This window comes from Apodemus sylvaticus, chromosome 10 (genome assembly GCF_947179515.1).
Source record: "Apodemus sylvaticus chromosome 10, mApoSyl1.1, whole genome shotgun sequence".
Taxonomy (NCBI): domain Eukaryota; kingdom Metazoa; phylum Chordata; class Mammalia; order Rodentia; family Muridae; genus Apodemus; species Apodemus sylvaticus.
In genome coordinates, this window is record NC_067481.1 from 33,384,797 (window position 1) to 33,411,220 (window position 26,424).

A 26,424-nucleotide genomic window follows, 5' to 3' on the forward strand; every position below is an offset into this window, starting at 1 on the left:
ACATCAAATCGATCATCCACCATGATCAAGTAGGCTTTATCCCGGGAATGCAGGGTTGGTTCAATATACGGAAATCCATCAATACAATCCACTACATAAACAAACTCAAAGAAAAAAACCACATGGTCATTTCATTGGATGCTGAAAAAGCATTTGACAAAATTCAGCATCCTTTCATGCTTAAAGTCTTGGAGAGAACAGGAATTCAAGGCCCATACCTAAACATAGTAAAAGCAATATACAGCAAACCGGTAGCCAGCATCAAACTAAATGGAGAGAAACTTGAAGCAATCCCACTGAAATCAGGGACCAGACAAGGCTGCCCCCTTTCTCCTTATCTTTTCAATATTGTACTTGAGGTACTAGCTCGGGCAATTCGACAACATAAGGAGGTCAAAGGGATACAAATTGGAAAGGAGGAAGTCAAACTATCATTATTTGCAGACGACATGATAGTCTACCTAAGTGACCCAAAAAACTCCACTAGAGAGCTCCTACAGCTGATAAACAACTTCAGCAAAGTGGCAGGTTATAAAATCAACTCAAGCAAATCAGTGGCCTTCCTATACTCAAAGGATAAACAGGCTGAGAAAGAAATTAGGGAAATGACCCCCTTTACAATAGCCACAAACAGTATAAAGTATCTTGGGGTGACTCTTACCAAACATGTGAAAGATCTATATGACAAGAACTTCAAGACTCTGAAGAAGGAAATGGAAGAAGACCTCAAAAAATGGGAAAACCTCCCATGCTCATGGATCGGTAGAATCAATATAGTTAAAATGGCCATTTTGCCAAAAGCACTATACAGATTCAATGCAATACCCATCAAAATCCCAACTCAATTCTTCACAGAGTTAGAAAGAGCAATTATCAAATTCATCTGGAACAACAAAAAACCCAGGATAGCTAAAACTATTCTCAGCAACAAAAGAAAATCTGGGGGAATCAGTATCCCTGACCTCAAGCAATACTACAGAGCAATAGTGTTAAAAACTGCATGGTATTGGTACAGTGACAGGCAGGAGGATCAATGGAACAGGATTGAAGATCCAGAAATGAACCCACACACCTATGGCCACTTGATCCTCGACAAAGAGGCTGAAAACATCCAATGGAAAAAAGATAGCCTTTTTAACAAATGGTGCTGGTTCAACTGGAGGTCAGCATGCAGAAGAATGCGAATTGATCCATCCTTGTCTCCTTGTACTAAGCTCAAATCCAAATGGATCAAGGACCTCCACATAAAGCCAGACACTCTGAAGCTAATAGAAAAGAAACTGGGGAAGACCCTTGAGGACATCGGTACAGGGAGAAAGTTTCTGAACAGAACACCAATAGTGTATGCTCTAAGAGCAAGAATTGACAAATGGGACCTCATAAGGTTACAGAGTTTCTGTAAGGCAAAGGACACCATCAAGAGGACAGATCAGCAACCAACAAATTGGGAAAAGATCTTCACCAATCCTACATCAGATAGAGGGCTAATATCCAATATATATAAAGAACTCAAGAAGTTAGACTCCAGAAAACCAAACAACCCTATTAAAAAATGGGGTACAGAGTTAAACAAAGAATTCTCACCTGAAGAACTTCGGATGGCGGAGAAGCATCTTAAAAAATGCTCAACTTCATTAGTCATTAGGGAAATGCAAATCAAAACAACACTAAGATTTCATCTTACACCAGTCAGAATGGCTAAGATTAAAAATTCAGGAGACAGCAGGTGTTGGAGAGGGTGTGGAGAAAGAGGAACACTCCTCCACTGCTGGTGGGGTTGCAAATTGGTACAACCACTCTGGAAATCAGTCTGGCGGTTCCTCCGAAAACTGGGCACCTCACTTCCAGAAGATCCTGCTATACCACTCCTGGGCATATACCCAGAGTATTCCCCACCATGTAATAAGGATACATGTTCTACTATGTTCATAGCAGCCCTATTTATAATTGCCAGATGCTGGAAAGAACCCAGGTATCCCTCAACAGAAGAGTGGATGCAAAAAATGTGGTATATCTACACAATGGAGTACTATTCAGCCATTAGAAACAACCGAATTCATGAAATTCTTAGGCAAATGGATGGAGCTAGAGAACATTATACTAAGTGAGGTAACCCAGACTCAAAAGGTGAATCATGGTATGCACTCACTAATAAGTGGTTATTAATCTAGAAAACTGGAATACCCAAAACATAATCCACACATCAAATGAGATACAAGAAGAAAGGAGGAGTGGCCCCTGGTTCTGGAAAGACTCAGTGAAACAGTATTCGGCAAAACCAGAACGGGGAACTGGGAAGGGGTGGGAGGGAGGACAGGGGAAGAAAAGGGGGCTTACGGGACTTTTGGGGAGTGGGGGGGGGCTAGAAAAGGGGAAATCATTTGAAATGTAAATAAATTATATCGAATAAAAAAATTAAAAAATAAATAAATAAATTAAAAAAAATAACCGCTCTGTTTTTTATCTTCATGAGTTCTCTGTTCTTGCAGGGATACTGGGCAGCTTTCACATCATTATGCACACTCAGGTGACAGTCAGCATCCCCAGATTCTACCAGCCCCATCCTATGACCTCAAGGGTTCTGCATGACACTCTGAAAATGCATCAGGGGCCTGGAGAGATGGCTCAACAGTTATGAGGACTTGTCTCTCTTGTAGATGGCCCAGGCTTGATTTCTAGCCAACCAACATGGTGGTGGCTCATGACCATCTACTGTAACTCTAGGGGAGTTTGAGGCTGTCCCAGAGGGTCTTACATTGTCTTCTGATTTCAGTGTTTGGGCACCAGACATGCAATTGGTAAACATACATATGTGTAGGTGAAACAGTCATATGTGAAATAAAATAGATAAATATAAAAAAACAACATTTGTTAAGGTGGTTATTTGAAAAGAGCTGAATACTATAGGGTTAATTCTGACCAATTTTTATAGCAATTAAGTACTCTTGCACTTGGACTCCATAATATATAATATTAGGGGCTGTGTGTGTGTGTGCGTGTGTGTGAGCATGAGTGTGTCTCTCTTTTTCAGTGTGTGTGTCTGTGTGTGTGTGACAGAGAAAGAAGAGAGAGAAAGAAAGAGAAATGGAGGGAATAAGGAAGAAGGGGAAGAAAGAAAGGAGAGAGGGAAGGAAGGGAAGAGAGAACCATGAAGAGAGCAAGAGGAAAAAGGAGAGACTTGTTCCTTGCCCTGAGGCTCTGACTTCTTATTGTATCACTCCTGATAGTGTCCTGTAACTGACACTGGGAAGACTTGGACTGTAAAACACATCCCTAAAACGTCCTTGAATCCATCTCTCCCAGCCCTTCTGACACTGACTCCATGTTGTGGAGCTGCCAGAAAAGCACAGAAAACCCAGCACCAATGAATCCACACCAACCATGTGACGGATCTTTAGTTGTCATTCCTACTGTGACTTCTTAGATGATCTTAGTGCCCATCCATGTGGCATCTTGCTGCTTCCCAGAAGCCTTGGTTCTGGACACATGGTATAGGTGTGCCCCACTGCTCACAACGCCACATTGTGCCAAGCAGCGAACACGGCACCTCAGCTCAGATCTGAGACTCTGATCTTATCATTACGGACGGCAGTGTTTTTACTATACAAAGTGTTTGTTCTTATAGAAGAACAATGATTCAGTTACAGGAAACAAAGACTTTTAGTATTTGCCCACCATTATTCCCCAGTGCTTATCAATTTGTGTATCTTTAACTTTATAGTTAAAATGTTTGACTTTATAACTTGCTATTTCTGTATTTTAACTTGACTTTGATAAAAAAAATGCAAAATTAATTTCGGCTTGGGATAATGGCAACCTGTCCAACCATACCAGAAATGTCCCTAAACACTACGTATTTGTGTGAAGTTGCTAGAACCAATGACTTAAAATCAAAATATCAGAGGACTCTGAGAACTGCTGAAGATACTCTTCAACTATGTCCTGCAGTCTCAAGTATTCAGCCAAGACTTAATTATTTATGCAAAAGCAGCGCATCCCTGTCTTAGCATGCAGATCAGCTTGTTAATCACAGTAAAATCTGTGTACACTAAAGAATTGCTTTAAAATAAATGTTATTTATTTTCAGCAAACAAGTAACTTTTATTACTTCTTAAGGTACCCATATAGCCTTAGTCATGTAAAAATGGTTTGGGTGAAAAGGCAGTACCTGGAGAGAGTTTAAGAGCCTCTGACAGTTTATGTTGTAAACTGCCCATTTCTGGAGGGTGGCCACGCAGGCTAACGGTCTAATCAGGGGCTGCTCTCTCTGAAGGCTCTGGAAGGATGTGCTTCAGGCCTTCCTCCTGCCTTCCAGCCTTTTTGGTTTGGGTGACATACTCTAGTCTTTAAGGAGTGGTTTCTCTGACTGTCAGCGTACAGTCATCCATTTCTTTTATAGTCTTGAGATAGTACCTGACTGTGCAGGCCAGGTTAACCTCAGACTCAGAATTCTACCAACTCAGTCCCCTAAGTGCTAAGATAACAGACACGCACTGTCTGGCTTGGCTACATTTCCTGTGTTACTGGTAACAGCAGTAGCCATATTGTACTTGGGAGAGGGGTTTCCATCTACTTCCAGTGTGGGTTAATCTGGACCAACTTACGGCAGAAATGACTGCATTTCAAACCAAACTCAAATTCTGAGGTACTATGTTTAAAGATTTTGACAAATAAGTTAGGGAATATTCAACTCTTAATGCTTTTCCTCTCAAATTTCCACTGTGTATGAAGGAACGCCCCTTATCCTGAACCGACCGGAGCTTTTGAGTGATTTGATTCCTTCTTATGTCCACCCGTCTTGGTGTACTAACAATGGATTTCTTGTCACTGGAATGGTACTGTCTGTTAGGGACTTTACATATGCTATTCTAAGCTTCATGGATATCATTACACTCATATTTTAGTTAAAGTGGCCTAGGAAGTCGTGCATAAAAAAAGGGCTTACCAGCAGGTAGTGGCAGAAAGGAACTGACGTAGGCTTGTCTGGTAGAATGCCCAGCCTTAGTCCACTATCCCCCAAGTGACTTTTGAAACACCAGAGGATACTGTTCTGTCCAAATCAGGGCAATCAACTTATCCCCCATTGACAACTTTGGCTTTAATATTTGGTGGAGCAAATCTGGTCATTATATTACTTAATAGGCATGCACTGAACTATTGAAAGTGATCAGCAGTTAGAACAAATAAGGGTGGCTATTGTCTGTGGTGGAAAAATAGTACAAAGGTGAGACCAAGATAAAGAGGTTCATATCCTGCCTGCTGAGTTGGGTAGCTACTCAGAGACCTTAAAGAAGCCGTAGCTACGCTTTGAGCTATACATCACTAAATGTGAACTATTTTTGTGTTACTCTCATGCGGGAGTATGAAAAATAAATAATATCATGGATGAAAAAATAACCCCATCTGGCATGTACTTTGATTCTTGAGAACCCCTCCTCGTCCTCTCCCTTTCCGGCTGCCTTCTGGGTGTTCTGTGTATACGCCTCCCCCAGCTATTGCTGTGGCCAAATGAGGTAAAGTGTCACATTTGCTTTAACAGTAATTGCTCATGATGGGAAAGTAACAAATTGAAAGAATGTGAACCAAGGAAGTGCTAACCCCACAAGGAAACAAAAATAAGATAGTATTTGAAGGTTGGAGTGGGGGAACTGCATGTTTCTGGTTGGCAATGCGTCCCACTGGGTTTCCATGGTGAATTAATAAAACCCAAGAACGTCATAGCTGTGAAACTAATAATTCCTGTAGGAAATAGCTTTAGTTAAAAATAAGGAATGGTGAGGCTAGAGAGATGGCACAGTGGTTTAGAATGTTGGGTGCTCTTCTAGAGGATGGGGGTTCGACTCCCAGCCCCTTCATGGTCATTCACAACCATCTGTAACTGCAGTCCCAGGGAATCCAATGCTCTCTTCTGGCCTCTATGAGCACTGCATGCCTATGGTGTCCCTACACACATGCAGGGGAGACACCTATCCGCTGAAGATAAAACTAAAGAATAAGTAAAAAATGTATTTTCCAGGACTTAAAATGTAAGCACAAACAGGTGAAGAGACAGAGAGATGGAAAGAGCATGCTCAACACTTGAGAGACAGAGGCAGGCAGATCTCTGAGTTTGGGCTAGCCTTGTCTACAGAGTGAGTTCCAGGACAGCCAGGCTACTCAGAGAAACTATGTTTTGACAAAACAAAAGAAAAACAATAACAAAAAGCAAGAGTTTGAGTTAGATAAAGGACATGATGGCAGAGCCATAGATCCGCCCCCAGGCTAGAGACTTCTGGAAGAATAACAGTTCTTCCCCTTGGCTCCCTTCCTTCCTGACTGCTGTGGTTTGAGCCTGGAGGTTATATGGGGAGCACACAAGTTGATGTGTTGGAAATTTATCTCTGAATTTATGTGTGAGTGGTATGTGGAGGTGCCACCTTTGGGTAGGTACTTAGGGTTAGCTGAGAGTGGGACATTTTACCATAGAGCAGGTGGCATCATAATGCAAACCCGGCCATCACAACACACGGATACTTGGAGGTAGGGTTTTTGTTTTGTTTTGCTTTGTTTGTTTGTTTTTATCTTATATAATAATATTTGCAGTGGGTTTTGGTCATTGTGATCTCTGAACATGCTGGGCATTTATGAGAGCTGCTCAGGTCAGTGCTGTTAGCACTCTAAAAGACCAAGGATTGTGATGACAAAATAAAGTTAGTTTGCCTTTAAATAAAAAAGACAAAGAAAAGAGAGACAGGGCTTCTGTCGGGTGGCATCCTTTGCCATGCTGTGATATCACAGCAAGACCAGGACCAGAAGCCAGCACCACAAGGATTCTTGGACTTTGCAATCTGCAGGATCATGAGTCAAGGGACCCTCTCCTCTTTACAATCATATGATCTACAGTACTGACTTGTAGCCACACAAAACAGATCAGCATCTTAGCAGGCAGCTGAGATTTGAAAACATCTTTAAATCCTGAAATTGGTTTTGTTCAGAGAATACAAATTGAGTACATTACAAATCATATTGCCTTGGGGCAGGGAGCTTGAATAGTACAATACCACCAATTCCAATCGTAGCTTGCCTACAGAAAATTTTCTCGTTTCCTTTATTCCCCCCTTGTCTTCTGTCTTTGTTTTCTTTCATGGTGGTGGTTTTTATTACTGTTATTATTATTATTATTATTATTTTGTTCTCTTTTTCTTATATTATACTTTTCTCCATTTCTGTTAGTTTCCCTTTAAAAAAGATCCATCATTTAGTGTGTGTGTGTGTGTGTGTGTGTGTGTGTGTATGTGTGCATTCAGATGCTCTGTGAGTTAAAACAGACTGTTAGATCCTCTGGGATTGAAGTCAAAAGCATTTGTAAGCCACCTAACATGGGAATTGGAAGTGAACTCTGGTTCCAAGAGCACCGAGTACCTCAGAGCCCTCAGCCATCTTTCCAGCTTCTTCCTTTTCCTCACTGAACTGCCTCAAACATGGGATTGAAATCTAACTGCAAGCACTTTATGTAATGATTTTTGAGTGCATCCTTATTTCATATCCTTAATTAAGAATTTTATTGATACTCCTAATAGATGGGTTGAACATTTATGTCTCTCAAAAGCTAAATTAATTAATATTGCTTAACTAATATCACAAACATTCATTTTTGGCCACTCCCTGACTTTTCCTCCAGTGACATATTTTGGATCCACTGACTTAGAAAGAAGGACATTAGTACGGAAAGAGAAATTTCTAGAAGCAGTGAGTGAATTTTCTATGTTATACTGTCATATATTACATTTTCATTTTAAGATTGGAGATTTGACCATGCATTAAAAAAATTCTGCAGATTTTCAATATAATTTTCAAAACATGTATGTAAGGGAACCATTCTGTCTTCATAATTGTTATAGCTACTTGTAAAGATAAAACTGTACACACAAAACAGGACTCAGAGTGGAACTTAGCTGGGCAGGCTGGGCCAGGCTCTTCTCTTCCCTTTTCTCTCACAGAAACTGTAATTCAATTTCACATTTTTCACAGTTTTTAAAGACATCAGACTTCCACAGTCAATGGAGTTTATAATTTTTTGCTTCTAAGCTTTGTTTTTGACATTCCTTGTATACAAAATTCTATCTCCCATATTCCCAGCATGCCTTCTTCACGTGCTAGGGAAAAGCCATTTATCTTAGTGACTCACCTTCTCTCTGATGGCGGAGCAGATGACACTAGGCAATTAGCACTGAGCAAATGCATCTGCATTTCTGCAGCCTGCAGGGAGCCTGGCAGAGCATCCACAGTGCCTCAGAGGGTCGGGGGCTCACGGCACCCTTTGACTTCCACACAGATCCTCATGGGAAGAAAGGTTCAGTAAGTCGTCAAGCAGATCTGTAAGGGAGAGGAGGTGCGATCCTCAAATTTATGACAGAGATACTGATGTAAGCTTGAGGAAACAGATGAATGAATGAACAGGAGGAAAAATGTATTAGCCAACGACAACAAACAAACAAAGGAGCAAGAACATAGTGGGCACACCTTGGGGGATTAAAATAAGAAGCTTTAAGATCTCAGATTGTTTTTTTCAATGAACCTGCAATGTTTATATTATATCAAGTTAGCTTTTAAGACTAGTGGTAAAGCTTCCTGTGTCTGTGCATATATTTATGCATGTGTGGGTATGTACGCATATGTATGTGCATGAAGGTAGAGGTCAAAGGTTGGATAGCTTCTTCTATTATTCTCCATTTTATTGTCTGAGACAGGGTCTCTTACTGAGCCTGACCCCGGAACTCATTGATTCAGCTATTGAAGGTGATTACGTCCCTGAGATCCTCCTGTCTCTGAGGTTCCAGGCCCATAGTACCACACCCATCTTCCATGTCAGTGCTTGGGATCCGAACACAAGTCCTCATCCTCTTATAGAAAGTGATTTTCAGAACGAGCTCTCTCCCGTTACCAGAGACGAAACTTTCTGATGAGAAAGTACACACGGAAACCGGGCCGACATTCATCACAGCAGGACTAAGTAAGTGTTAAACATGACCTCAAGTAGTTTTAGAGAATGGATTCTTTGGAAACTGAAATTTTCAAATGACCTTATCACTAGACCTGAGGTATGAAGAGGTAGGTCAATCCAGCCTTGGCCACACAGCTTGTATTGGGAGAGAAACAGAATGTGATAAGCTGTTATACACAGAGATAATACCCTGAAGTCTCGGTGTGTAAGTGTGATTCCTTAAAAAATAATGAAGTTGTATAGACTTGCGTTAGTTTCATTATGTATTACACACACACACACACACACACACACACACACACACACACACACACACACACCCCTTACCCACCCTACTTGTCTTTTAAACCCATTCAAAGTCCACCCCTCGTAGCTTGAAGGTACTAGTAATCAACTTCACTCTGAAACATTATCGCTGAGATCTTGCATTTGGAGAGCACAGACGAAGACCGTTTGGAGTATCTTACCTTAAACAGTTGTTTTATTCATAAGGAGAGTGACCAGAGTGACCAGAGGGCAGATAGTGACACAGAGCCTCCGTTTCCTCGGCTGATCAGGAGGTGCACTGGGGGAGAACAGGAGCCACAATAGGGGCCGTTGTTCCTGCTGCATTTGTTGGTCTCTTCCCAGAAGCCTTTGTCCAGTCTCACACCACTGTGCTTTTCTTCCCTATTGGCGCAGGATCCTTAAAGTGAAGGCGGGGTCCCCTTGTCCAGTGGGATCCATGAGCGCTGTGCTGAGTTACCACCACTCGGATGGAAGGCTGGGCATTCGGCGTGGTCTCCGGAGCACACTCCTTACTGGGGTCCTTGCCTCGGCAGTCATATAGCACGCAGGAGATGAGGAACACCAAGAGCAGGATGACGTAGCTTGCAACCAGGATGATGAGGTTCAGGGTGACAGGGTCGATCTCCAGATAGAACTCCATCACCTCTCCCGCAGTGGGGAAGTGTGCCTAGAGAAAGGCATTTGGGGTCAGTTTGGGCATCGCAGGGAGTAAACACAAGGGCTACATCGGCTCTGGAATAAAAATACAATAATCTCCACTGCTCCAGGAAACCTCGGCGATTAGAGCTGCTCAGTTTAATAACTTAAGCTCTTTCTGTTAATACCGTAGCCACTGACACTGGAGAGAGGAGTGTGGGAGGGAGGTGGAGAGAAAATGGGGAGGGAGGGGGAATGGAGGGGGAAAGAGAGAGGGAAGGAGAGAGAGAGAGAGAGAGAGAGAGAGAGAGAGAGAGAGAGAGAGAGAGAGAGAGAGAGCACCATTTGAGCAAAAGTATTGCTAATGCGTGCATAGACACAAACCTGGGTTTCCTGAAAGCTGTGACCTGTGTAGTAATGCTGGTTTCCACATAATGGAAGTTTAATGTGAGTTATGGAGTGATTTGGGGTGTCAGGCCTTTGGGATTTGGATAAACATTGCTTTTTGTTTGTTTGTTTCTTCTTTTAAAGATTTATTTATTATTATATGTAGTACACTGTCGTTGTCTTCAGACACCCCAGAAGAGGGTATCAGATCTCATTAAGGATGGTTGTGAACCACCATGTGGTTGCTGGGATTTGAACTCAGGACCTTTGGAAGAGCAGTCAGAGCTCTTAATTGCTGAGCCATCTCACCAGCCCTTTTGTTTTTGTTTCTTAATCAGGAGGAAAGTAACAGGGCCCAGTAGGTAGATTTACTGTGGTGGTTTGAGTAAGAACAGTCCCCACAGATACCTGTGTTTAATACTTGGTCTTCTTTTGGTAGAACTGTTTGGGAAGGATTGGAGTAGGTTTTGAAGTTTCAAAAGAGTCAAGACAAGTGTGCCTCTGTCTGCCTCTTGCCTGTGGCCTAGGATGTGCCTTTTAACTGTCCCAGATGCCATAATGCTTCCTAATGCTGTCACATCGCTATCATGGATTCTGATCCCTGGAAACTGTTAGCTCAATTAAATATTGTGTCTAATAATCTGCCTTGGTCGTCATGGTGTTTGTCCCAGCAATGGGAAAGCAATTTAGACATCACCGTCCTTTATTTTTTTTTTCTTTTCACTTGTCAATCTAAATATCCCTCTCAAGCATCTCCTAAGTTTCCTGATCTTCATGAATGGAGTTATTTCATCGGTGTGGTAAAGGTAAGACAGCTCTGCAGAGAGAACAGTTCATTGCACAAAGCGCCATTTTAGGGTAATGGGGTGGGCTGGAGTCATGGCTCCGCAGGTTAAGGCACTTGTTGCTCTTGAAGAAGAGCTGAGTTCAGTTCCCAACGCCCATGCTGAGTGACTCACAACTGCCTGTAATTGGCTTTGAGGGCACTTGTAATAGTGTGTATGTTTTCACACACAGGCATACACATGTATACATAATTAAAAAGAAGGCTTAAATGTAAAATAGAGAGGTTGGGAATAAATTTATGTATCGATTAGAATAAGTTGTTCTTTTATTTATAAATTTTCCTATCTCACTTGTAGTCCTGTCCCATAGTGCCACACACCCAGCTTCACTTCCTTATGACTTACACAGATGCACAAGACTGCCTGGAATGCTCGGCTGTTGTCATTTTGAAATTATTTGTGTTGGGTTCCCGTCACAGCAAATCTTCATTATTAACTTGCCTGGACTTAGAATCACCTGGTTGATTAGTGAAGCACATCTAGGAGTGTGTCTATAAGAGCATTTCCAGAAAAGATCAACCCCAGAGGGAGACTTGCATTGAATATGGGTGTTACCACCCAACAGGCTAGTAGTCTGGACAGAGAACAGGGGAGAAGAACTCAACGTTAGCATTTCACTGCTCTCTGCTTCCTGGCCCATGACATGAACTTCTCTGCTCTGCTACACCTTCCTCGCCATGATGTACTGAACCCTCCAAACCCACCAGCCCAAATGAGTCCTTCGTGAAGCTGCTATTGTGAGGCATTTGGATACAATGATAAAAAGCTAATTATGACCTTCCCACCACTTATTTGCTTTTATTGGTTTTCGTATGTGTATTTTTGACCACACAGGACATCAATGGCCATTTTTCTAATGATAATGGTAGTCTTTGGATGCCATGCATCCAGATGCATCCAGAGGTTGAGGTTGGCAAGGTTTTTTTGTTTTGTTTTAATTTAGCATTACTAATGAGCAGCTCCTTGCAGCACCCATTCGTGAAGAGCTCCCACAGGAATCCAAGGATTCAGCAATGCTTTAGAGGAGTGGTTCTCAACCTGTGGGTCACGACCCCATTGGTCACATATCAGATATTTACATCGTGATCCATAACAGTAGCAAAATTACAGTTATGAAGTAGCAATTTTGTGATTTGGGGTAATCACAATATGAGGAACTATATTAAAGGGTCACAGCATTAGGAAGAGTGAGAACCACTGCTTTAGAGGGTCAGTCTTAATCTTCAGGAGATCTTTTCCAAATAAAATATCCTATGACTCTGTGGTCCTGGACTCAGGATGAGTGCTTCTCATATACTGAAATGTTTGGGGCCATCCTTCTTGGACTCAGTTGTGCTTCTTACTAACACAGATGCCTGTATCATACCCAGGTTGATCTGGTGAAGATCCTTGAGACTTGAGTCTTGGAGTGTGCATTAATATGACTCTTCCTGGATAACTTTTGCTATGTAAGTATTTGGAGTCTTCGGCATAAAATGTGAAAGCAAAGTCTATGAGCACACGCTTTCAACATGCTTAGTCTCATCTAGTCTTAGAAGCCAGGCAGGGTTGGGTCTGGTTAGTATTCAGATGAGAGAATAAGAACGCAGAAGGTGAGGGAACTGTTTGAATGGACCTTGAATATCAGCCAAGAGACACCCCAGTGTGTGTTCAATACACAGTTCAACAACTGCTCAATAGATTCAGAGAATTAATTTTGTCAAGAGGAAATCCTTTTCCTGGCAATACTTCCCGTTTACCAAGCTCCTAGGAGGCAGGTGTTATAAATAGAGTGCCAATATATTGAGCCCCTGTGGCTCACTGTGGAAGGACCATGCCTTGCCTTCCTCCTGAAAGCAGATCTATAGAAAAATCCATTTGCAATCAGGAAGTTTCTTGGTGAGCACAGGACCCGCTCCCCCCTCCCCCAGTAAGTGGGATTGTCTTGCATCTGCCAATCACAGGCAATGTCCCTGGCAGAGGCTAGACTTTAAAAGGCTGCAGTGTCCTTTCATTTCTTTGCCCACACTGAGCTCTGGTTTCTTAACTTCTGTGGTGAACTTGCACCTCCCAGGGCCGGGCGTCTCCATGGAACAATACGGGGCACGTTGACAGCTTTAAACAGACGCATAAACAATTGTGAAAACAGTCTGTGAACGGGCACTCCTTGTACTATGGTCCATATTAAATCAAAGTGTGTGGCTACTTTGCTCTTGTAAGTGTGGCTGCCCCATTGGTTCCAGGTTCCTTTAGTGATAACCCTGAGTCACTATGGTAAATCTGGCCTGGCCAGTCTTTGTTCATCGTGCCGACTTTTCTCTTGGTGTCCTATTAATACTTGGATTAAGATTATTGATTACTGTTCTTGGCCTCAGGTTTTTGGTACCATCAGCCTAGAGTTTTGTTCCTGTTGTTATTGTTGTGTGACTGCTCTGTCTCTGCTTAAACTTCATTCTATGACTTATGAAGCCTATCTCTTTTACCTAATCAATGCTAAAAGGCCTGCTTTTCTTGTTCTTGTTCTTGTTCTTCTCCTCCTCCTCTTCCTCCTCCTCTTCCTCCTCCTTTTCCTTCTCCTCCTCTTCCTCCTTCTCCCTCTTCCCCTTCCTCCTGCTCTTCTACATTGTGGTCACCTTGTCCTATGGGCTTATCAGCTTTCAGAGTCTGAATCCTTTTCCTTTTGTGCCATCTAGTGGTTACTCAATAAAGAAAAACAACTTGGCAATAGGTTGAGGATGGTGACTGGCAGAAAAAGGACTGTAAATCTAGTAACAAGCCATGAGTTTCCAAACAACTCCTCAGGGTGGTCAGGATGTACTTGTTCCTCCATTCACCGCAAACATTAACTGTACACTTACCATGTTGTCAGATGCTTGGGAACTTAGAGTTTGATTTGCGTAACTGTGGCACACATGCAGTGTTGTAGAGCTTGGGGGAAGGATGAACCTTTGTTCCACTATTTGAGACTTATTCTCTGATTTTAGGAGAACTGAAGCTTAGAAACAGGTGGTATTTTATTTCCCATTTCTCTTCTCCTTCTCCTCTTCCTCCCCTCTTCCTCCTCCCCCACTTCTTTCTCTTCCCCTATCTATCCCTACTGCCTAAAATAGGGAACAACTATCTCTATAGATACTTTATGCTTGGGAGGGAGACATAGAACTCACAAGAGAGGTACCCCATCGGTTCTCACTTTTATTCACATATATTTGTACTAAAGTCCATTTTGACTGTGTACCCAGAACATTTCTTGAGAAATATGCACTCTACAATGTTGCAACACTATTGCATTTCAAGGTAACCCATCTTATATTTAAATAGCAAAATAATTTTTTTTGTAATTTAAATATTGTGGATGGGAACTTATTCCTGGCATTACATACAGAGTTCCTTATGTACTTTATAAGATACAATGTCCCAAGAGTCTAAGGTTAACTTTTTAAAATGTCAGAGGCAAAAATATCATAAACCTACAAAAATTATGGGAAATTTCATTATTTTTTTAATTGAAAACTGTGGTGGTTTGAACAGGAATGACCCACCTAGACTCATGTGTTTGAATACTTGTCCCATAGTAAATGGTGCTGTTAGGAAGTGTGACCTAGTTGGAGTAGGCATGGCCTTGTTGGAAAGGGTGTGGCCTTGTTGGAGGAAGTGTGTCAACCTGGGGGTGAGCTTTGAGGTCTCAGTCAGTTTATTTCCTGCTGCCTTCAGATCAAAATGTAGAACTCTCAGCTTCTTCTCCAGTACCATGTCTGTCCCCATGCCACCATGCTTTCTGCCATGACAATAATGGACTGAACCTTTGAAATGTTGTCCTTTATAAGAGTTGCCTTGGTCATGGTGTCTCTTCACTACAATAGAAACATGAGTAAGACAAGAACATTTACATTCAACAAAGTGATGTTTTCAGGCCAGACAGTAAATGACAGAAGGAAGACTATAAGAGTTCTTTGCTTTCCTTTCAGTTTTTCTTTTCTTTTTCTTTTTTTTTGGATGTGGGGGTGTTTGAACCCCCAGCCTTGTGTATACTAAGCAAATACTCTACCTCTGAGCTACATCCTCCACCATAAGGCGAGTTTTAAAATAGACGTGTATGTGTGTGTGTGTGTGTGTGTGTGTGTATGTTATTCTTTATAATATTGTTATATTACATAATATAGAACATTTTAAAAATAATATCTTATTAATTCTTTGAGAATTTCATAAATGTATTTTGATCACATCTTCCATTCCCTCAAATCTTCCCAAATCACCCCCAACCAACTTTGTATTTTTCTCTCCCTCTGTCTCTCCTTCCCTCCTTCCCTTCCTTTTTGTTACATCAAGTCCCTTTGTAAGTCCCTTTGTGTTGTACAAATACTCTTGAGCATGGGACCTGCTCTGGAGTATGGCTGACATACTACGTGTCAGGCCATTAAAGAAAACTGACTCTCCATATAAAGTTTTTTTTGTGAATTGTTTGAGAATTGTATTCATGCGTGAACCTTTAGGATTATATCAAATTGCCTCTTCTTTCTAGCTCCTTCCAGACCCATCTTCCATCCATCAATATCTTTTAACTTAATGTCCTCATCAAAAGAGTAGGCTACAAGTCCAACTTTTGTGGGTGTGGAGCCATCCCTTGGAGAGTGCTGGATGGACCATGTGCCACACCTTTCCCAAGGAAGGACTTTGTGAATCTTAGCCTAGAGCTTTTGTGCTGGCGTTTCTAACCTGAGTGGAAGGTCAAAGGGCACACTCTGTAGAGCAGTGATTCTCAGCCTTCCTAATGCTGTGTCTCTTTCAGACAGTTCCTCATGTTGTGGTGACCCCCTCATAACATTATTTTCATTGCTACTTCATAACTGTAATATTGCTAGTTATGATTCATAAGGCAAACATATATTAGCCAATGGTTTTAGGTGAACCATGTGCAAGGGTCACTTGCCCCCTCAAAAGGGACTCTATCTACAGATTATGGACATGTGTTGTAGCCACTAATGCAATAGTGACAGTGCCAAACAATGCCACTAATCTGCATTCTCAAAAGGATCTCACTGAAGACATGACCATCTTCCAGCTCTCTATCTCTGTAAGTACCCATGTGGCCCCCTGGCAGCCTCTGGAGAAACACTACTACATCTTACTACGGAATCAGTTCATAGTCCTCTCACTGCACTGGGTTGAATTGTATCCCCTCCCCAAATTCACACCTACCCTGAACCTCAGAAATACAGCCTCATTTGGAAACAAGATATACTTAGTTAAGGCCCTGCTAGATAAGACTGCCTGACTCTGACACTGGTACCCTTAGTAGCACAGTGGAAGGACAAAGAGACCCTAGGAGACAGAAATGCCACGTAGAGAGATGGAGGCAGAGATGGGAATGCATGATTCATGGAGCATCTAGGATTGCCAGCTGGTACCCAAACTGGAAGAGACAGGAGATAGATTTTCCCTCTGAACCTCCAGAAAGAAGCAGCTCTGCTGCATCTTGACTTCAGACACCCAGTATCCACAACTGAAGGATTAATATCTTTGCTTTAAGTCATCTTTTGGGGGGGTTGGTGAGGGGGGTTCCTTTTAAAAGGTGAACCTAAAGGTTCACCCATGAATACAATTCTCAAACAATTCACAAAAATACTTTATATGGAGAGTCAGTTTTCTTTAATGGCCTGACGCATAGTATGTCAGGCACACTCCAGAGCAGGCCCCATGCTCAAGAGTAGTTGGACAACACAAAGTGACTTACAAAGGGACTTGATGTGACAAAGAGGAAGGGAAGGAGGGAAGGATAGAGAGGGAGAGAAAAAGTGACAACCTCAGTAAACGAACAGACCACATATTTGCTCTATAGGTGATATCAGATTGGCTCAAAGGAAACTGAGGCTTACAAGATTTTGAAGGCTTCTTCTCTGTTTTACTTCAAGATCCTCTTTCCTCTTGGTACTATGTTGGGCTCCTGGCTTCCTTTTCTCAGGTATGGCCACAGAACAGAGAGAGAGAGAGAGAGAGAGAGAGAGAGAGAGAGAGAGAGAGAGAGAGAGAGAGAGAGAGAGAGGAAAGAAAATGCATGTATGTGAAATTTGCTTCCATGAAAGATAGAGATCTTTCATTTAAAATAGCTACCCATTGGCAGCACTCCTGCAGCCTTTTATAACTTTATTGTGAAATTCCTCAGAAGACACAGAAAAAATACCCAGGCCTATAAAAATGATGGGGGACAACCTTGTAGGGGAAGCAATTTTTAAGAGTCTAGGGCCATGCCTCCTTTCTCTCCTCAAAAATTATTGCAACTCACCTTTTTCTCTTTATGATTTAGGATGTCTAAAGGTGGTGACTCTTGGGAGATACTCAACCTTGAAGAGCCAAATCCATCATGCTTGAATTCCTTTGTACTTTTCAGACATTGATACCAACATCCAGAAAACAAGAAGTAGGCACAATAGGCAGAGCAAGGGCTTCTTTCAAACTTTAAAAATGTCTGTGCTGTGCAGCAAGAGTCTAAACACTAAGCTCTCAAATACAAGACAAGAAGACTGAAGGATTAAGCATCTTTCCTACTTTTAAGGCAAGGAGACTTTAAAGGGGATCCCAAAAGGTGACAAGCATTCAGGTGTTAACCTGTGCCCCACTCCAACCCATCACATATCCACAGAAAGCCTAGAATCACTCAGGAGGGCATTCCAATACAGAAAATGTTGGTCTTTGTTCCATGTAATGGGAGGCTGGTGGGTTCATGAAGATGCCCCTCCTTCCCTCACCCCATTCCCACCCTGCACATGACGCAGAGCAGCAATGCTCTGAATAATAAAGTATAGTCACTGAGAGAGGGGCTAATGGGAGAGACCAGGGACACCTACAATGGAATATATGCCCAGACAATAGAAGGACCACAGTCAAGAGTTTTCGAGATTCTAAGATGAGAGTGGGTTGGCCAAATTGAGAGATAGGATAGAAAAGGATATGCAATACTGCCAAGAGCCCCTATAATTGGTCTATAGGATTCTCATAGAGTGGACTGTAGAGTGACTCTGTGGTTAAGGGTACCATCTGCTTTCATAAGAGGACCAGGATTAAATTCTCAGCACCCACATGGTGGTTTATAACTATCTAACTCCAACTCCAAGAGATTAGACATCCTCATACAGTGGAACGTAGACAAGTTGGGAGTGGGAGTAGAAAAGGGATCAGACGTATCAAGAGATCTTCTTAGGATGAGTTATGTTTGAGATATCTAGATATTGAGCTCGGATCTCAGGCGAAAGCTCGGTGTTGCAAATACACACTTCAGAGTCATCAATACGCAGCACTCTGCACCGTTGCAGAACTGGGTGAGAAGCCTTGAAAGAAGCTAAGAGAGGCCTCATTTGGAGGCTAAAGAAAAGAAGAATCAGTAAACAATGAGGAAGAGGTAAGAGGAATCCCAGAACATAGCACCATGAAAATTAAGGGAGAACAGACTCTAATTATTAGTAGTATAGAACCACTAGGTGACAGTTCACTAAATGATAGGTTGGAGGGATGGCAGTGTATAAAAGTATTTGTCACCAGGCACAATCTGAGTTTAATTTCTAGGACCCCCAGGGTAGAAGCAACATATATGAGGCGTCCTATGACCTTTATGCCCCAACACAAGATAAATGTAATTAAAAATTTAAACACTGCGAAGTGGTTGGGTAATGAAACTAGAGAACTGGTAATTTTAAAGTCTTCATAAAATCTAAGGTGTTTTTCAGAGGAGGGATGGGATGAGGGTGGAAATTCTCCAAAATAAATTGACAAAGGAACTTAAAACAGACAGTTGAGGCATCGAGTGTAGATTATAGATACCTGGAGGGTTTTAGCTGTGAAGGATCCATGCTCAATATCTAGATATCTCAAACATAACTCATCCTAAGAAGATCTCTTGATGTGTCTGATCCCTTTTCTACTCCCACTCCTAACTTGTCTACGTGCCACTGTATGAGGGTGTCTGATCTCTTGGGGTTGGAGTTAGATAGTTATAAACCACCATGTAGGTGCTGAGAATTTAATCCTGGGCCTCTTATGAAAGCAGATTCTGTTTGGTTCAAAGATGAATTACAGTAAGGCATGCACGTGGGTCCATGAGAACATTCCAGTACAAAAAAGAGAAAGGAAAACTCATAGTAGCAACATCCTGGGGCAAAAATGGGATTCAGAATAAATGTGGAAGAATGGACCCCAATCAGGAGTGGGTCCACACTTCTATAGTGTGCTGGCTAGTTTTGTGTCAACTTGACACAAGCTAGAGTCATCAGAGAAGAGGAAAGCTGAACTGAGAAAGTGCCTCCAGAAGATTGGGCTGCGTGGCATTTTCTTAATTAGTGATCAGTGGCATTCAACAGAAGTCAGGCATCCATTTCTGCTGTGCCTCTGAGAATTTCCCAAGATGCATTACCTCAAAGTAGGCAGATGGTTTGTTAAGCAGATTGGATGTCTCATCAGGTGAGCAGAACAGAGTGTGTGTGTGTGTGTGTGGGGGGCATGGATAGAAAATGTTGGGATAGGAATAGTTCTGACACTAGATCTAAGCCTTTTAGGTAGGGAGGTGTGTGTGTGTGTGTGTGTGTGTGTGTGCGTGTGTAAAGTGTGATAAATGGTGGAGGTAATACAATGATGGTCCCTGAGTGGCCAGGAGAGAGTTAGAAGAAGGAGTGACAGTTAGTCTCCAGGAAGATCCGAGGGTGGTAGCTGGAGCCAGGCAGTGTTGGAATAGAGAGTTTGGAGTTCTTGGGAGTGACAAGACTCAGAGCATGGGGAAGGTGCGTGGCTGAGGTGGGACAAAGGACGTCTCTCTGGAGCTGAGCTCCTCAGTGGTTTGTGAGATGAAGTTCCAAATTTCCAAGTGAGTTTCAAGTAAGAGTGAAGAGAACCAACTGAGCTGAGGGCTAACACACACACACACACACACACACACACACACACACACACACACCATCAGCGATGGACGGTGGTTAAGGGCAGTAAGAGGCATTTGGCAGGCAGCTGTGGCCATGTGGCATGGCTTCTGTCAGAAGCTTATCATCTCAGGATTTGATGGAGAAAAGAGAAACTGTAGAAAAGCGATAGTTTGGGCTAATGCGTTTCCTGCTGAATGAGCGAGCTATGGTACCTATGGACAGGTCAGCTTCCTGGGGTGCGTGTGGTGTGTACACACCAGCTTCCTGTGACTGCTGTAGCTTGTTAACACAAGTTTTGCTGTTAGAACTCAGACATGCTCTCATGGTACTAGATGCCTCAAGTTCAAAATTAATACCACTGGCCACCAGTCAAGGTATTGGCAAGTTTGTGCTTGAGCTAGCATGCTGGGAGAGGGTGGGGTCCTTTCAGTTTCCCTCCCTGCCTCCCCACCCTTCCATTTTCCCTCCCTTAGACATTTATTATTATTATTATTATTATTATTATTATTATTATTATATTTTTAACAGGGTCTTATGTAGCTTAGGTTGGCCGTCAGACTCCTTAAGTAGCTGAAGCAGAGGTCTTGAACTGAATCCTCCTGCCTCCACATCCTGAGTGTTGGGATTGCAGGCACACTATCGTGTCTGGCTCTGCTGTTCACATGATCTGTGATTTATCACTTTAAGGCCAGCATTTCAAATATAGACTCCATTTTCTCATTGTCTTGCTTTCTGTGTGTAAAGTCTGCACGTGTTGGCAGTTTTAGCTCACCCAGATGGTCCAGTACGATCTCCCCATCTCAAGAGCCTGGGTTTAACAATGTCTGCATGGGTAGACATGCATGGGTAACATGTTCCAGGAATGAGAATGCGGCTACCTTCTGGGAGGGAGACTTTCAGCCTACTGTATAAAGAAAAGCAGAAATGTGAGCTTCCATTTTCTATGATTTGGATGGAATCAATGTCCACAGGATGGTCAGTTTTCCATAAGAAGGCTAATGCTAGGTTAACGTTAATAGTAATAATAATGTTTATCATGTAAGCATTTTACTTATTTGTTTAGAGAATGTGTGTAGAGCACACATGCCCCAGGACCTGTGTAGGAGTCATGGGAGGACATTTGGGAGTGGGTCCTCTCCTCTTAGCACGTGTGACTCAAGCTCTTGTAGTCAGTCAGCCTTGGTGGCAGGTGCTATTACTCTTGGCTACATCCCAAGAAAAGTTAAACTTGATTTAAAAGTCTCAGAATGCATAAACCAAAACCAAAGATGCAAAGAGCTGGGCGGTAGGCACCATCTAAAATAAGAAACATGGAAATGAAACCAATCTCTCCTACCGTCGAATCCAAGAGAGACTGATTTTGTATATTGCTTTGGAAAGTACTGACAAGAAGCCTTTCCAAAAACTAAGTCAATGAACAATTGAACGGTGAAAACACCCGGCTTTAGAGACAGCAGGTTACCCTCCCTCCCTCCCGGGTCTGTTCTTTACTTCTGCTCTCTCCCAGTCTCTCCTCTCTGGATAGGAATCCTTCACACCCATAATGATGCTCTGCGTTTCCTTATCCGAGTCTCAGACCATCTGGAGGCATTCTGTCTTCCTTTTGCCTTTGGACTTTTTATAACCTGTGATTAGGGTACGGATGGTTGGAGACGCCTTCTTTATCTTCATCCCGTTCCCCAAGTAGGGTTTATGTAATGCCAATGTTCATTTATTTGGATCTGTGGATTGGACTTGGGAAGACACACCCGGGTTTGAGATGTATGCTTGGCTCTGAGATATAGAGAATGCTCAGATGTAACTGAGATTTTGACAGTGCTAATTGCCAGGATACTGAAGGCAGCCCAGAGGCAGGCACAAATACCATATGGAGAGACAGAATCCCAATGGCTCCGCACTCAAAATACCCTACCACTCCAAACCTCTCCTACCATCTTCCTGCTTCAGGGTTGTGCCAGGCCTCTGGTACCTCCGGAATAACTGCTGCAAGTAGACAATCTGCTCAACTCTCACACTGCCCCCCATCCCCCCCCAAGCAACCTTGAGTGAGCCTCTAAAAGCCCAACCATATTGTTCTTTTGCTCAAAACCTTAAAGTGGCTTCTCACATTACCTCAGCCAAAGCCAACATTCTCCCACAGGGCACTAAGGCCCTGAACAAGTAGGTCTGGCTATTTCTCTCCTGTCATCCTCAAGCACTGACCCCTTACTCCGTCTGTCCCAGTATCCTGGTATTCCTTGCATTCTCGTGGTCCCTCCCACCTTATAGTCTTAATAATTGCTGTTCTTTCTGTGACTGCTTCTCTGTATAACCTGTTCTCTGGCTTCCTTTGGGCCATTGGTCAAAGACAACTATTAAAGAGGCTTTCCAAGGCTTTTATAAGTAAGGACTTTTGTTCCCTCAACTCTCTTCTTGGTTACTACCATAGCCCTTGTTGTTGTCTTTGATACTCCACATCCTGTTAGTATTTGTCTGCTATAGGACTTTTTAAATGCTAAGAGTAAGGCTCATGGTGCAGGGAGCTATCCCCGCAAGGGCCCAGAACAGAGCATTTTGCATGACTGTAAAACCCTGAATGCATATTTGAGGACAGGATAAATCTACCACTTTAAAAAGAAATCCATCTTGCTTTTCTTAAAGTCTCAGCCCGTCATGAGATAAGGTGATATTTTCCTTTTCTGTGGCCATGTATCTGACAAAGGCAACTTAGGGGGTCAAGAATGCTTTGGTTTACAGTTCGAGGGTCAAAGTTCATCCCGGCAGAGAAGGCTTGGTAGGCAGTGGCTCTGTGGTGGTGGGGTGAGGCCGCGTGCTCATATTTCAGTGGGTGAGGAAGCGGGAAAGGGGGGCTTGCCTGTTCTCTGCCATCTTTCTGCTTCCCCCGTTTATCAGTGTGTGATGTCAACTGCTGAGATGGCACTGCTCTCACTTGAGGACCGTCTCCTGTCACCACACTTTATCCTCTCTGAAAAGGCCATCAGGGTCATACCCAAAGCTGTGCCTTGTTAATTACTAGGTATTCTTGTTTTATGACAGGAGAGTGACAGTTACTGTTTTGTACTTTTTTTTTTATTCGATATAATTTTTTATTTACATTTCAAATGATTTCCCCTTTTCTAGCCCCCCCCCACTCCCCGAAAGTCCCGTAAGCCCCCTTCTCTTCTCCTGTCCTCCCACCCACCCCTTCCCACTTCCCCGTTTTGGTTTTGCCGAATACTGCTTCACTGAGTCTTTCTAGAACAAGGGGCCACTCCTCCGTTCTTCTTGTACCTCATTTGATGTGTAGATTATGTTTTGGATATTCCAGTTTTCTAGTTCAATATCCACTTATTAGTGAGTGCATACCATGATTCACCTTTTGAGTCTGGGTTACCTCACTTAGTATGATGTTCTCTAGCTCCATCCATTTGCCTAAGAATTTCATGAATTCATTGTTTCTAATGGCTGAATAGTACTCCATTGTGTAGATATACCACATTTTTTGCATCCACTCTTCTGTTGAGGGATACCTGGGTTCTTTCCAGCATCTGGCAATTATAAATAGGGCTGCTATGAACATAGTAGAGCATGTATCCTTATTACATGGTGGGGAATCCTCTGGGTATATGCCCAGGAGTGGTATAGCAGGATCTTCTGGAAGTGAGGTGCCCAGTACTTTTAAGACCTTAAAATTGCTCTGTGCCGGTGAGTGCCCTTGAACTCTGATCCTCTCGTACCCAGCTTCCGAGTGCTGCAATCACATGATTTATGCACTGCCGGGAACTGAACCCAGGGCTTCATGTATACTAGGCAAACATTCTACCAGGTGAGGTATGTCCTCAGACCAAATGAAATATTTTTGATAAAAAAATTAGAAAAAATATTGTAATGAAGAAAACAGGTCTGGATTAGTATTATGGGCTAATTATATCTTTCAAATTTATATGTTGTAAAATAAAGTATTTCCTTTTTCTTTCTATTTTTTTTTTAAAGTATATGTTGAAACTCTAACTGTAGCAGTTCAGAATGTGACTGTGTTTGGAGCTTGCCCCTATAAAGAGGTGACTGATTTGCAGTTAACCCACAGAGTGGGACTGACTCCAATCTACTGTCATAGTAAGGGGAAAGGAGGATACACAGGAGACAACGGGGATGTAAACACACAGTATGAAAAGCCACACGAAGACACACAAGAGAGCAGCCATCTGTAAGTGAAGGAGAGGGGCCTCAGAAGAAATCCAACCAGCAGGCTTCTTGTCTTGGGATTCCAGCTCTTCCAGAACATGAGAAGCACATTGTCTTCATTGAAGGTGTTCTGTCCCCTGCTTTCTAATGCTGGTCCTAGGAAACTGTGTACTAGCCTTCAGGGGGAAGTGCTGTTTTGTGCTGTGCTTCTGCCTTAGTCAGGGTTTCTATTCCTGCACAAACATCATGGCCAAGAAGCAAGTTGGGGAGGAAAGGGTTTATTCAGCTTATACTTGCACATTGCTGTTCATCACCAAAGGAAGTCAGGACTGGAACTCAAGCAGGTCAGGAAGCAGGAGCTGATGCTGAGGCCATGGAGGGATGTTTCTTGCTTCCCCTGGCTTGCTCAGCTTGCTTTCTTATAGAACCCAAGAATACCAGCCCAGGGATGGTACCACCCACAATGGGCCCGCTTCCCTTGATCACTAATTGAGAAAATGCCTTATAGCTGGATCTCATGTATGTATTTCCTCAAGGGAGGCGCCTTTCTCTTTGATAACTCTAGCATGTGTCAAGTTGACACACAAAACCAGCCAGTACAGACAGCTTCCAAAGTGTCTGGATCTAGAAGGGGAGGTGAGGGGACAGAAGGTCATTAACTTTCCTCAGGACCTGTGGTTTTGGGTGTTTTATTTATTATTATTATTATTATTATTATTATGAGAGAGAGAGAGAGAGAGAGAGAGAGAGAGAGAGAGAGAGAGAGAGAGCAAGAGAGAGAGAGCCTACTGCTCAGACTGTGGTGTAAAGACAGAAGAACTTCAATCGTGACGTCGAGAGTGCTATGGGGTAACCACCAAACGTGGGGTTAAGCCTTTATTTTTATTAAAAGCCTTTTTAAATTAAAGCCTTTTTTAATTAAAACCTTTATTATTTATTAAAGTCTTTACTAGCTGACTAGGGATTGCACTGGGCATTCAGGATCCCAGGGTAGCACCAAGCCCTTCTCAGGGTGAGCTTTTAAGTACAAAAACCATGTTCAGTTTTCAAGAACACTTAGCCACAAGCAGAACTACAGAAGAAGAAAAAAAGCACAATTAGAGACTTTCCCAGAACGATGGGCTTTGATGAACTAGGTTTTTGTTTTTGCAGCAGATGGGGCTGTCTGTATGCTCAGTTTTATGACCTGAATGGTTCTTCCATCACAGAATCAGCTCTGCTAACATCTGGGGTGGTTACAGTGAGAACTGGTCTAAGAAACAGGATACCTTGTATTGCCTTTGAATAGGATCATAGTGTAAGGCTTGCTACACACCAGGTCCTCTAACGGCTTTGTGTGCATTGGGTAATCTGACCCTCATTACTCTATGTATCGTTGTCATTCATTTCCTGGTGAAGAAACTGAGGCACGAAGGCTGGGAACGTTGCTGAGGCCGTGAGATTTTTCATGTCGGAGCCAAGGTTTGAATGGCGAGCCTGTCCCTTGGCACATCATCACTGGCTAACAAGCTCTCTTAGCATGGTCATTGGGCAGCACCTCTCTAGGGCCACATCATCAACGTCTCTCAACTTTCCCTTGGCTTTCTCCCAGTTACTTGATTTGACTTTTCATTGTGGCTAATGCTTGGGTGGTGTTTTCTATGCCTGTTCTCACCCTTATGTTCCTAATTCTAGCTTCTACATAGAAACTTACACGTTACTTCTCCGAAAATTCTGCTGCACGCACGACTAGTCTAGGAATAATAATTTGCTTTCCCCTTTTCCCTTTCCTTCTTCCTTCTTTTTCTATCACCTTTCATTTTGTTATGGTTTTTATTTTGAGACAAAACTCCTACTTTGTAGTCCAAGTCACTCTCAGTAGGTAGCCTCAGCTTGGCCTTGAACCTGTAGCGATCAGTCTATGTTTGGATTATGGTTGGGAGCTTCTACACCCAGCCTCCTTTTTTTTTTTTTTAAAGTTAAAATTGTTCTTTAGATGACTTGATTTATATGTGCATATTCTTTCTTCCCCTTCCCCAGCCTCCCCTCCCCGCTTGCTCTCTCCCTTTCTTCTGCTCTTTGGAATGCTGAAAGGGGAACCCAGGGCCTCAAGAATGCTAGACACGCACTGTACCATCATGCTACACTGGAGCTGGGCAGTCTTCTGCTCTGCTCATGTCACTTCAGCACAACAGACTTAGTCATCTGAGGAGGGGGATGAAAGGGCTACTGCCAGCGATGCTTTAAACAACTCCTTCGA

At 42.7% G+C, this 26,424-nt stretch overlaps 1 protein-coding gene across 1 annotated transcript; it reads right to left on the reverse strand.

The window, feature by feature from the left end:
• Positions 1-9,629: 9,629 nt before the first annotated feature.
• On the reverse strand, positions 9,630-9,911 carry Smim36 (small integral membrane protein 36). Its single transcript, XM_052195703.1, has one exon. The coding sequence runs from the start codon at positions 9,909-9,911 to the stop codon at positions 9,630-9,632; it is 282 nt and encodes a 93-aa protein (XP_052051663.1).
• Positions 9,912-26,424: the final 16,513 nt, after the last annotated feature.